This window comes from Clupea harengus, chromosome 8 (assembly GCF_900700415.2).
Source record: "Clupea harengus chromosome 8, Ch_v2.0.2, whole genome shotgun sequence".
Taxonomy (NCBI): Eukaryota; Metazoa; Chordata; class Actinopteri; order Clupeiformes; family Clupeidae; genus Clupea; species Clupea harengus.
Window position 1 is genome coordinate 5,376,784 of NC_045159.1, and position 13,511 is coordinate 5,390,294.

Sequence of the window (13,511 nt, forward strand, 5' to 3'; positions counted from 1 at the left end):
ATTTTTCTTCATCGCTACCAGAGGGCCGCATAGGACCGCGCACTTCCACTAATAATAAGATATGAGATATGAGAACGCTACCATTTTAAATAAGACCAAAATATGTGTATACACATGTTTATTAAATAACCATTCAATGATGGCACAAAACAGCAGACCAACATTAAGTGCAACAACTGTCAGTAGGACCTGGTTATCTCTTAATGAGACACTTGTGGCCTCGCCTGCTGGCGCACAATATACTGAATATCAATGTCAATCTTTGAGCATCCAATCCATTAGTTGAAAAAGTGTGTCATCCGTGAGCCTGTTTCTCTCTTTTGACTTTATGTGCTTCATTGTTGAAAAACTGCTCTCACAAATGTATGTGCTCCCAAACATACTAATCATTGAGAGAGCAAAATCTCTGAGGAGTGGAAAACGGGACTCTGGTAGCAGTCTCCAAAATGAAATTCCCCTCATTGCGCCTTGCTTGAAAAAACGGGTCTGACTGCAGCTCGCAGAGTTCAAGCTGCAATTCTGAGGGTTGCTCGTTGACAGCAACAGCGAGGGGGTCTGCGAAGAGCGCTATCCGTGAAAGTCTTGGAAACGACGCTTAAACTGCTCCTGCAATTTCTCGATGTCGGCCTTATATTTGTAAAGTGATTTCTCACAATCGGGACATTTTTTTCGCATCTCCTCACAAGCGGGAAAGTGTGCCAAATTCAGATAATGGGATGAAAATCCATTTTTAAACAGGTCTAATTTACTCTGAAATGCGGTCATGTGTGCGTACAGGTCGCACACAGTTTGGTCTCTCCCCTGCAACTTTGCGTTCAGATGATTGAGATGTGAGGTAATGTCTGTAAGGAAGGCCATGTCGCAAAGAAACTCAGTGTCTTTTAGTTTCCTGCAGTAGGCACTTGTATCACCACGAACACTCCTCCAAAAACACTGGAATTTCGGAGCGCAGCTCAAAAAAAACGCTCCAGACACTTCCCTCGACTCATCCATCTGATCTCGGTGTGCATTTGCAAATCCCCATAAGTGGCGTCCACTTCATCCAAAAAGGCTATAAACCTCCGGTGACTGAGGGACCTGTTCCCTCCTCGGATGATATTTGTTACTTTAGTCACCAAATCCATAACGTGGCTAAAGTTCAGTGCCTTGGCACAGAGGGCCTCCTGTAGAGATACATGACGATTACATTTCACGGTTAAAATTAGCCTATTTTTGTCCTGCAATGTCAAACAATATCACAAAATTAAATTACTCACCTGGTGTATGATACAGTGCAGTATAGGGCAGTTAACTCCGCTCTGTTGGAGTAGCCCTGCGAAACCGGTGTGTCTCCCCTGCATCGCGGGTGCGCCATCCGTAACTACAGCTGACAACTTGTCAAAACCACCATACGCACTTGCAACACTATTAACGGCGTTGAAAATGTCCGTGCCCTTAGTGGTATCATGCAAAGACACCAATTTCAACAACTCTTCGTGCACTTCAAATGAACTGTCTATAGTTCTTATAAAAATCAGCAGCTGGCTGACATCCATTACATCTGTACTCTCATCCAATGCCAAGGAGAAGTACTTGCAGTGATGGATTCATTGTTTTAGCTTCCCCTCGACATGATCATGTATTTCAGCAATTCTGCGAGTCACCGTGCGACGGGACAAGGAGACCGTTTCAAAGTTTTTTACCATGCTGTTGTCACCAAAAGCTTTGGCCATTTCTACTGCACACCTCTTCACAATTTCGCCATCGGACAAGGGCTTCTTTGCTTTGGCAAGCTCAATTGTAACAGCATAAGATGCCTTGAGTGATGATTCCTGTGTGGTTGTGGCTCCGGTAAAAAAGTTGCTGTTGTTTGTGTACTTTTGTTTTTAGGTCAGCTACGACAGCAGCCCTAGCAGCTGCGGTGTACTTTTTGAATTTGACTACGTGCAAGGTGTTGTAGTGGCGACTTAGGTTAAAATCTTTCATTGCCGATAATGTTTCTAAGCAAACAAGACACATGGGTTTGCCTTTAAACTCCGTGAATAGATACTCTTCTTCCCATCTAGCCTGAAAGACACGATTCTCATCATCAATTTTTCTCTTAGCACTGCTCGCAGCCATGGGTCTATCTCTCTTCCTCGCTGAAGGAGAAGGCACGGGCCCTCTGCATATTGAATGCATAGTGTACTGTGAGTGAAACTGTAATACACAAAAAAGGAAGATACTTAGAAGGAATCTTAACTAAACACAGCAAGTTACTATTAGATTAATTCACGGACTTGTGGTCAGGGGAGGCAGACTCACTGGTCATCATGAAAAGTAAAAAACAAATAATGATAATATTTCTCTAGTGATCTGTGGTATAAACATAATTCCTGTATGATTCCAGTCATTTTAAGCATTTTTATAATCAAAATCGCTGAATTTGCGCATGTTCAAACCGAGAGGAGACACGCCAGGTGAGGCAACGAGCTGCGCCTCATCTCAGATTGTGCAATCCCTCACAAACTGGGTTGAGCGCATGCCTTTTGCTTTCTCATTGTTTGTCACCACTATAATATTTGTAGACAGTTTTATTATATGTCCTTTCTATCCATAGAAAAGGTAATGTATTTCACGTATGTGTAAAACCTATTTAGTCTTGCTGATCTGGCATAAAATCGCAGCGTTTCCTGGTTGCTATGGTTATAGTTGCTATGCTAGCTAAGGAAACTTTTAATAACCTTAGCGATAAACGATACAAATTTTAAATAGAAAAGTTTAATTTGCATGAAATTATAGCTAGATATCTAGCTGATGTTAAAGTCTCCTCGATTTAACTTATTATTGAATTATAATGGGAAGACGTAGAAAACGTAGTTTGTATGAAATAATTCATATTCACAAGTTCCTATTCATAAGCACTGCTGCCTAACAAGTGCTAACGCTAGCCATTAACGGAATTATGAATTAATGTTGTGCTAACGGTCATATCGCTATATTAGAACGTAACGTAAATGACAAATAATAAAATTTTACATTTCAACGAACTACCACAGTTCATAGAAATTAAACTTAGGTCACTTAAACATATTTATCACAGTGTGAGACAGCCAAAACACTTACAGTCGTTTTCGAGGGTGTGAGTAAAATAGAGGCTTACTATATGCGTTACTATGTTACTAGATAACTGTCTACAGCTCAACTAACTGTCACAGCTGTTCCCTATCCCATGAGACGAGCATTTGAATGATGTCAAAGTAAAAGTCCGTCAACAGAGGGAAGCATTTTTAAGATTTTTGAAAATGTAAGTGCGGGCCGCAGTGAATGAGGAGGCGGGCCGCGTGCCGCCAGTTGCCCATCCTTGATGTAGAGGGAGGTGTTCCATTCAATAGACTGTTCAATTATGATGCGTAGTGTTGCTATGTGGTCTGTACATGAGCGATCTTTCCTGAATCCTGCTTGCTGGTCCCGAAGCCTCTTGTCCACGGCATCCTGGAGACGATTGAGAATGACCCTATTGAATATTTTGCTGGGTACGGAAAGTAGGGTGATCCCGCGGTAGTTGTTACAGTTACTGCGGTCCCCTTTCTTTAGCAGTTTAACAATGTAACCCTCTGTCCACTCGATTGGTGTCCTTTCCTCTTCCCAAATTCTTCCAAAGAAACTGTAGAGCAGGTCCGTTGTTAGGTTGGGCTCTGCTTTAAGGGCTTCAGGTGGAATGTTGTCGGGTCCAGCAGCCTTGCCAGATTTTAGTTGTTTGATGGCCGTCTTGATTTCAGTCTTTGTTGGTCTGCCACACTTGATTTTAAGTGGTTTTGCTGCCTTGGGGATATCTGGTCGCTCTGCCGGTGCTGGCCTGTTCAGCACCTCCTCAAAATGTTCCACCCATCTCTCGAGCTGTGCCTCCAGAGTAGAAATCAGTTGGCCGGTCTTGTCTCGTATTGGTTTATTGTTATGTGTATTTGTCCCAGACAGTTTCCTTGTTATGTTATACAGCTCTTTCATGTTCCTTTGAGTCGCTGCAAGCTCTGCTTCTTTTGCTAGCCTCTTCACCTGAGATCTTTTGTCTCTCCTGATGTTATTTCGCACATCTTTGTGGCATCTGTTGTACTCCTTTTGGGCAGATGTCTTTCCAGATCTTGTTCTTGAGCTGTTAACTTTCGCTTTGAGCTCTCTCCTCTGATGGATTAGTTCGAGGGTTTCTGGTGTCATCCACTCTTTGTGTTTTTGGGTCCTCCTTCCTAAGGCCTCTTCACAGGTTGAGGTCCAAGCAGCTTTTAGATGTCCCCACTCTTCGTTTATGGTCCATCCCTCGGTTTTCCTCTGCTGTAGCTGTGCATTTCGCCTTGAGAGGACCTCCTTGAAGTTCTTAGCTACTTGGGCGTTGTTGAGGTGCTCTATGTTGTATTTTGCCCAATGTTTTTTTACTTGCTGGTGTCTCTTCAACCTTAGTCTGAATATCCCTACCAGGAGGTGATGGTCTGAGGCTGCGTCTGCTCCTCTCATTACTCTCACATCTTCCATGGACCTTCTAAACTTTTTACTGATACAGATGTGATCAATTTGATTTTCTGTGACATGGTCTGGTGACACCCACGTTGTTTTATGGATTGTTTTGTGGGGGAATACACTTCCTCCAATCACTAGGTTTTTGCTGGCACAGGTCTCTGCTAGTGTCACGGGGGTATGTGGGAGTAAAGAGCAGGTTGCGGTAGGAACTGTATGTGAGGGAAGCAATGGGGTGCTGCTCTAGACCAGCAATTTGTCTACCAATCCTGCATTAATTATCCCGTAATCAGTCAATTCAATTCAGCTGGTTTATTTAGCCATAGCAAGCAGGAGCCTCATAAATGGGGAGAGAGTGTCGGGAGGTTCCCCCGCCCTGGCTTTGCTGTTATTTGTTACAGGATCTCGGCGGAGTGCCGCAAGTTGCAGAGGAAAGTTTGGAAGCAGAGGGCCGAGGAACACCGTCTTTGGGGAAAGCGAGAGTGGAGACGTGACTAGTGGGGATCCCTCGACAATCAGCTGACTGAAGGCTGACTCAGGACAACGTAAACCAGTTTTTCTACTTCTGCATCCGTGTCTGTATGTTGGGAAAGGGTGCTTCACAGCCAAAGGATATTAATAAGCTAACTGTGAATAATACAGTGTACCGGATAAAGATAAGTAAAACTGAACCTGTGACACTAGCAGCTCGCCATTTTCGTTCATTGTTCCCACTCCATGTTTTCCCATCACTGCTTCATATCCCTCATTCTGGCCTCCAATTTTGGCGTTGAAGTCTCCAATCAGCATGATGAGGTCGTTGGCTCTGATACTACCAAGTAGGTGGTTCAAGCTGTCATAGAACCTGGCCTTGACCTCATCGTCTGCATCGTTGGTGGGTGCATAACCCTGGATTATGTGGGCCTTCACTCGCTTGTTGTTGGTATTGAAGGTGGCTGTAATGAGGCGAGAGCTGATGGGTTTCCATGCAGTTGGAGCCTTCCTGGTGTCCTTCGTCATCATGATGGCCACTCCCTCTGTATGGATTGCTCCCTCCTCTTCATGTCCAGAGTAGATGATGGACTGCCCACTGACCAACTTGACCTCCCCCGACTGTGTCTATCTGGTTTCTGCCAGGCCCAGGACTGATAGGTTGTAGCGCGCCATTTCTTTGGCAATTGTGGCGGCCTTTCCAGCCTGGAACATGGTTCTGATGTTCCATGTCCCCACAAGGATCGACTTTCTTGACGTCAGTAGGTGTATCGGCTTCCCGGCTACCTTGCGGGTTTGGCTGGGAAGCGTCATAATCCCCCTTTCAGGGTCACCATCCTCTGCCAGGCGTGTGATTTCATTCGTCAAAGTTTTCTTAACTGGCTTAAATTTTTCTAGGGTGGGGTAGTTGACCCCACGCCCAACCCCCAACCTGGAGGATCAGGGGGACTGCTTTGTCTGCCTCCTCTCCTTTGACCTGTCCGGCTTGGTTAAACCTGCCAGGGATATAACATCCCCGCCGGCATAGTTCTCCGGTTCACTGGAGTACTCAAGCCTCTCCACCACGGCAAGGTGCAGCCCCCCGGAGAGGTATTGCCACCTATATAACAGAACAACAATCAAACAGTTGGTGAGGCAGCTGCATTAGCAGATCAGTATGCTTTGGCACACCGCAGTGACTGGGTAAAGGTGCCTAGTGGGCCTAGGGATGGTTCGGTTGGGCGTGGAGTCTGGTCTGCGGGTTCAGTCATGCCTGAAGTGAATGGGTCAAATTGGCGTGACTTAGAAAGAGTTACTTCTGTGGTAAAAAGGGGCATGTGAAAGCAGACTGCTATGCTCTAAAGCAGGGGTTCCCAACCTTTTCGACTCCGAGGCCCAACTTTTCGTATTTACAACAAGTCGGGGCCCAACAGACACCTCGCTTATTTTAGCTTATCTATATTCCATTAGGCTAATTGAATCTATAATCCATTAATTCTAATTAATAAGCGATTGTTATGTGTCACAAAAAGCAACATCAGCACCTGCTACAGGTGGAATCCTAGAAATGAATACAAGAAAATCTAACTCTAGATATTGCATCAAAATTGTATTGTGCACCAGAAAACAACATAAAACCACACAGAGCATTTTTAGTCCAAAAGAGTTTTGAAACAAAGGAACTTAATTGCAGTAGGCCTAGGCCTAGTTGTGCACAGCAAATTCTCAATTTTTCCGCTAATATCACCACAGACTAAACCTTAACTGAGCGCCTCAACTTGATGACGTTGTAAAGTTCGAACAAGATAGGATATTATTTTCATGATGTCTGTTATGCCTATTTATATATTTTATATTGTGTTTAAAACATCCAATTTCAATCATACATTGTATTAATATTAGGGCTGTCAATAGATACAAAACATTTACTAATTAATCTCACATTTTGAAATTCATTAATCTAGATTAATTGCGACTAAAGACTAAATCTTATAAATTAACGAGTAATCACTATCAGACAGCACGTATTTTATTTATTTTTGTTTAATTGTATATATTTTTTTAAATACAAAACTACACACAGAACTGTGTTTTCAAAGAGGCTCAGGCCTATAACTCATACATAAAGTAACAGCCAGGTGCAGACTGTGCCGCGCAGGGTAGATGTTAAAATGGAAGTAGCCTAGCAGCTGCCAACATGTTACGGACACCATCAGTGCCTAAAGTGGTCAGTTTGCTACTTATCTCCCATCTGTTTGAGACGTCGATTAATTCTTCTGCACAGTTCTCCGCTGTATGTCGCGCCTCGTTTTTTTTTTACTTCCAATGCAAAAGATCTCAAATTCCATACATTGTCAATAAAATGAGCTGTGACAACCAGGTAATTGCCATTGCTGACTGACGTCCAGTGGTCACCAGTAAGGGCGACGCTGGCAGCTTGCTCGAAGGAGCTGAATTTTTCGTGCTCTCTCGCCGTCATACAAGGAATGTATGCGAGACACAATGGTGCCCTTCCACGGTAAATCGTAAGAATTGTCCCCTGAAGCAATTCGAATCACCTCTGTCAGCCCACCGTCCTCAACTATGTTATATATATCTATGACTGGTCTAGTTATTTTCCTAGAGAAGTCGTGGAGTGTGGGTTGGCGACCATCTAACCTGGGATTGCTTTCTGTCGGGTGCTTTGCATTAAGGTGATAGCTAAATTCATCTTGACAAATGCTACATACAACTTTAGTTTTGTCGATTGTTCCGTCATTTTGACTCTCAAAACAGAAACTTTCCGCCCAACAATCCCTCTGCTCTCTCCATCTTCAACTACCGTTTCGGTCTCTCCTATTTAACTGACTGCAGGCACACGGTGGTTTCGTGCCAGGTGTCAATGGACACCGGAAGTAAACAAAGTTGCGTTAATTGCGAATAAAATATTTTATCGCATTAATCTCGGCCACAATAATCTCATAGATTAACGCGTTAACTTTGACAGTCCTAATTAATATTGTTCTCAACTGAAAAAAAAAAAAAACTGAAATATTTTCTTGGCCCACTGGATGGTGCTCCGCGGCCCATGGGTTGGGAAACCCTGCTCTAAAGAACCGAAATAAACCGATGAATGTAGAGTCGGCTGCATTAGCCGCTCTAGTGGTAAGGGTGGTTTCGGATCAACGTTCTCGTCAGGTGTGTGAGAAAGTTCCTTGTGATTATTTGCCTTTTGTATCAGCCGGTTTCGTTTCCTTGACGAGAGACAGTGAGAAGGTGCCTGTTAAAATCCGGCGCATTAGGTTCATTTATTTTGGCGTCAGTTCTCCCTTTTTCAGAGGAGTCTGATACTAGCGAGGCTGCACTAGTTCGGGGTATGGGATTTTCTATTGTGTCTGCTCCAGTGCACAGGCTGCAGCTGTTTTCAGATTTGGTGCAGGGGGAAGTGTGCCTTGCAATGCGCCCAGTGTTGCCGGTGGAAGGAGTCCAACTTATTCTTGGGAATGGGCTAGCTGGTGGGCATGTGTGGTCAGATGTTCCTCCAAGCACGGTGGTGGGTTCTCCCCCTCGGTGAGTGGCAGTAACGGAGAGAAAGAGTCTCACATTGTTTGATCCGGCAGGTTAAGGTGAAAGAGAGTGTCTGTATCAGGCGTGTGTGTGTGTGTGTGTGTGTGTGTGTGTGTGTGTGTGTGTGTAAGGTATTGTCTGTGCATCAGGCCTGCTGGGGTGTGAGTTGGCTGCCATTCACACGGTTGCGTTGGAATGCGTTGATCCAACAGATGGCGAAGGAGGAGTCTGGCGCATGGCGTTGTGTTGATAACGGAGACGTTATAGTGAGATTGACAGGTTGACCTATCACGCCACTAGCAAGCTGTTTACCTTGTGAGTAGTAGCATGCTAGCATTACATAGGTGGCTCAGACACCTCGCAAATCCTATCAGAGGTATTTTTCAGTTACATGAAAGGGGTTTTTACATTGTACAGTGTCTATTTCTCGGTAACTTTTAATAAATCTAAGCAAAAAAAAGTCAAACAAACAACTTTTAGGTACAAATACGACCATCTACGGAGTTTGGTCCACCATCTTTTTTTTGGAGCTTCGCGCTCTTTAGACGTGAGCTGTCAGTTATGCATGAAAGGCAATTTGATTGACTGACGCACGCGTTGCCTCTCAAAGTTGAAAATTGTTCAACTCTTGCTGCAAGCAACGCATGAAACGCAACGGAACCCAACTGAGCCACAATTCAGTTCGGCAAAGGATGACGTCACCCCATTCAAAGTGAATGGGGATCCGTCAACCTTGACACAACGCATTCCAACGCGTACCTGTGAGTCCAGTGTTAGTAAATACCACATAATTAGGCGCAATTTACGCATCTCCCCGCATCTTCGCTTTGTGGCGAACACCCACCCTCCCTTATACCCTCCCATTTATGCATTTGTATAACACAGCGTTCACACGAACGCGTTGGAATGCGTTGATCTGTCAGGGTTGACGGATCCCCATTCACTTTGAATGGGGTGACGTCATCCTTTGCCGAACTGAATTGTGGCTCCGTTGGGTTCCTGTGCGTTGCGTTTCATGCTTTGCTTGCGGGAAGAGTTGAAGAATGTTCAACTTCTCGAGAGGCAATGCATACGTCAGCCAATCAAATTGGCTTTCATGCATAACTGACAGCACAGGCGCTAGCCAATCAGATCCCGTATATGCTAACGTCTAAAAAGCGGCAATCTCAAAAAAAAAAGTTGCCGACCAAACTCCGTAGATGGTCGTATTTGTACCTAAAAGTTGTTTGTTTGACTTTTTTTTGCTTAGATTTTTTAAAAGTTACCGAGAAATAGACACTGTACAATGTAAAAACCCCTTTATTGTAACTGAAAAATACCTCTGATAGGATTTGCGAGGTGTGTGAGCACCCTACCTAATGTTAGCATGCTACTACTCACAAGGTAAACAGCTTGCTAGTGGCGTGATTGGTTTGTTGACCTGTCAATCTCACTATAACGTCTCTGGTATCAACAGAACCCCACGCGCCCGTCTCCTCCTCCGCCATCCGTTGGCGCAACGCATTCCAACGTGCACGTCTGAATGCTGCCTAAGACGGGAAGCGCAACTTGCCTCTATCCGCTTCAGCAGCGTGCAATCTGCGGTTTCACCCAAGTGCACCGCGTTTGTAAATACAGTTCTATGTCTTTACACGCATATTGCGTAGAAATTACGCCTGAAGTGGGCGCAATTCTGTCAGTAAATCTGGCCTTAGAGTGCACTTAAGAAGCACTGGCATCTCTAAGAATGTCGTTTAGAACCACTACCAGCTCTAAGAATGCAGCTTAGAACCACTACCAGCTCTAAGAATGTAGTTTAGAGCCACTACCATTTTCACTACCAAGACCTCTGGGATGCAGACAGGAAGAGAAGCACTACCAGCTGTAAAAAAGTAGTTTAGAACCATTACCAGCTCTAAGAATGTAGTTTAGAACCATAACCATCTCTAAGAATGCAGCTTAGAACCACAACCAGCTCATTTTCACTACCAAGACCTCTGGGATGCAGACAGGAATAGAAAGATGAGGCATGATGACACAAAGCTGCCTATAAAAGTGAGTGGACATAGTAGCACTCATCAAGAGCTTCACATGATGTGTGTTCCTCTTATCCTTCTCAGGGTTGCAGGAACAGTCATCCATTTCAGCATTATAAATGGAAGCGTATTTGATTTCTTGTGTGAAATATTCACCAGTTTCAGAGTGTTTAATCTGGTCGCTTAAGGCATTTCATCTTAAGCCACATTTGTTTTTTTAATGCTGTGATTTGTTCTACTGTTGTATCAAAAATTATGCATAATTTATCACTGTATAAGATAGTTTCTTCTCCTGTATAGGGACTACTCTTTAAGGTATGAGAATTTGAGCAGAGAGGAGGAAAGCATAATTGAATAATTGATAAGAAATATATTCGACCTCTCTCACTCTCTCTCTCTCAACAAATGTTGTTTTACTTGTATGTCACCAAAATGTTATCACACATGTCTATCTGAGATATATTCTGTTTAACTACTCGCCATAAATGCTAAGTACTATGTACAGTATGTATAGAATATGATGGCCATGATCAATCAGTCCAGTGAAGGTGTTCCACTGGTACACCAGCAGATGTTTAAAGTGGAAATGAATGAAGGGCCTCTGTCTAAACTTGTTGTGGCCATTCTCATGTCTCTGCTGTTCATCTGCATCAACTGCATCATGTTTCACACCCTCATGAGTAAGCCTGTGTTTAGAGAGCTGCCTCGCTACATCCTCTTTGCCCACATGCTCTGCAATGACAGTGTGCAGTTAATTCTCTCCTTACTGCTCTATGTTTTGTCTATGAATGTACAACTGGTTCCTAAGGCTCTCTGTGCACTAATTATACTTGTGACAGTGACAACATTTCGCAATGCTGCTTTGAACCTGGCTGTGATGTCACTTGAGCGCTATGTGGCTATTTGTTTTCCACTGAGGCACAGTGAGATGGTGACCCGAAAAACAACAGGTGTTTCTATTGGTCTCATCTGGATCTTTGGTTCAATAAATCTTTCGATAGATATTCTTTATGCAGTAATAATGGACCCAGGGTCTTTTAAAGATTCCATATTCTGTACTCGAGAGAGGTTTATTTTGTCTCCATGGCAGAGAGATATGTTTGATGGCTTCAATTTGTTTTCCTTTGTGACTGTAACAGCCATCTTAATTTTCACCTACATTAATGTTATGGTTGCAGCTCGATCTGCCTCAGCAGAAAAAGAATCTGCCAGGAAGGCTCATAAGACCATACTGCTCCACCTTGTTCAGTTAGTACTCTGTGTGAACACATTTATTTATGGAACCATCGAGAGAGCCTTGGCTATGACCAGCAGCAGTCGTCTGTTCATGGACCTGCGCTACCTGAACTTTCTCTTTGTTCTCATTCTGCCTCGGTGCCTGAGCCCCCTGATCTACGGCCTGAGAGACAATGCTGTTCGGCCCTTATTCCTCTACTATGTCAGGTGTGGAGCCCAAAAGGTCAAACCCTCTGTAACCGCACACTGATGTGCATATGGCATTCTGATTGCATACAGCTATTTTGGTTTGTTAGAATGAAAACTTCATATTAAAGCTTTCATATACGGACAACGTTTCATATACATCAACAACATAAATTAGACAGATTTACCTTCATTGTATTGTACTGTTCACCCTTATGAGTTTGTGTGGGGGTTTGGGTCTTGCACTTTTATTTGATCTGCTTTCTTTTTGTGAATAAACATCCTCCAGTTCGGTGTATAAAGAGAAACATATGCTGCCCTGGTACCGATCCCAACCTGTGTTTTATTGTCACTCATAACAGGTGAATAAACCACTGAACTAGCTTCACGTTTCGTGCCATTTAATTTACAAAAATATAACGCTGAAGTTAAAAGGGGGTTAGATCATGCACACAATTAATAATTGGTTGACAGCTTAGATATCATGATGTATAATCTACAGGGTATTGTGCAATTGTTGTCATAACCTGTAGAGCTGAATTCTCTGCTGTTAAAAATGAGCAGTGTGTAAGCGGTCATCAAATGTCTTTGTGCTCATAGTGTCCCCAACAGACCTCAGTAGCCCAGAGTCCCAGTCCACAATCAGGCTCTTTGGATAATTATACGCTTACATACATTTATGTTCAGTAAGTTAAGGGCTACATTTTTAAAACCAAGAAAAAGCCTAGGAACGTAAGTGACATTATTCTGGTTTTGGTGGTGTATTTTTTTTTTTACAGGTCGCTAAACTTTTCTCCCCACTCCCGTCATTCTAGAATAGAATGAGAAGGAAATACATTGGTTCTGACATCTCTTTGATTACCGTGGTTACCCTGAAATGAGAGCTGGACAGGCGTTTGAACGTTTGACCAGCTCCGGCTCCTTGGCTCAGAGAAGCAGAGGAATCAGAGGGGGAAAGGGGAGGAGGAGGAGGAGGAGAAAAAAAGATGCCGTCTCATGACCAGTAAAAAGCGCTCTTTTAAATTTCTTCTACCTTCTGACACATTGACACCTCTCTCACACCCTAGCATGAATTATAAATATGGCGGGCGCTTTGAAGGAGCCAAGAGTCCAATTCTCACTTGAAATGTTGAGGCAAGTTGTCTCGCAAGCACTGACAGGGCCAGCATTTGTATCTTTGGCGAGTGCACCACCAAAAGATGTCAAGTGGTTGTGATTGTGTGTGCGGGGAGGGTGGGGAGCATCATCAGAAAAAAAAAAAAGTGAGATTTGTCAAAAAATTATCGAAACCAGAGGGAAGATCAAAGGCCATCGGAGAGTCCAGAGAAAGCATGAGAACAATAAAATAATAGGGAAAAAAGGAAAAACAAACAGAACAGAGAGAGAGAGTGGAAGAGCTAGATAGAAACACAGAAAGGGGGGGGGGGGGGCGAGAGATAAAACCCCATGTGGCCTTATTATACGGCTAGCTCTGCAGGTAAGCGCGCGACTTAACCACGGTGCGTTATAAATTCTGTCATCTTGTTAAGGCTGTCAGGACCACTGACCTTCGCTTCCCCTCTAAATGTGCGAGCAGCTTCATAAAGCTTCCTCCGTTAGCCCGCTGCAGAT

At 43.7% G+C, this 13,511-nt stretch overlaps 1 protein-coding gene across 1 annotated transcript; it reads left to right on the top strand.

Annotated features, from left to right (window-relative positions):
- The first annotated feature begins 10,995 nt into the window (after nucleotides 1-10,995).
- LOC116221399 (odorant receptor 131-2-like) lies at nucleotides 10,996-11,964 on the top strand. Its single transcript, XM_031571294.1, has one exon. The coding sequence runs from the start codon at nucleotides 10,996-10,998 to the stop codon at nucleotides 11,962-11,964; it is 969 nt and encodes a 322-aa protein (XP_031427154.1).
- The last annotated feature ends 1,547 nt before the right edge of the window (nucleotides 11,965-13,511 follow it).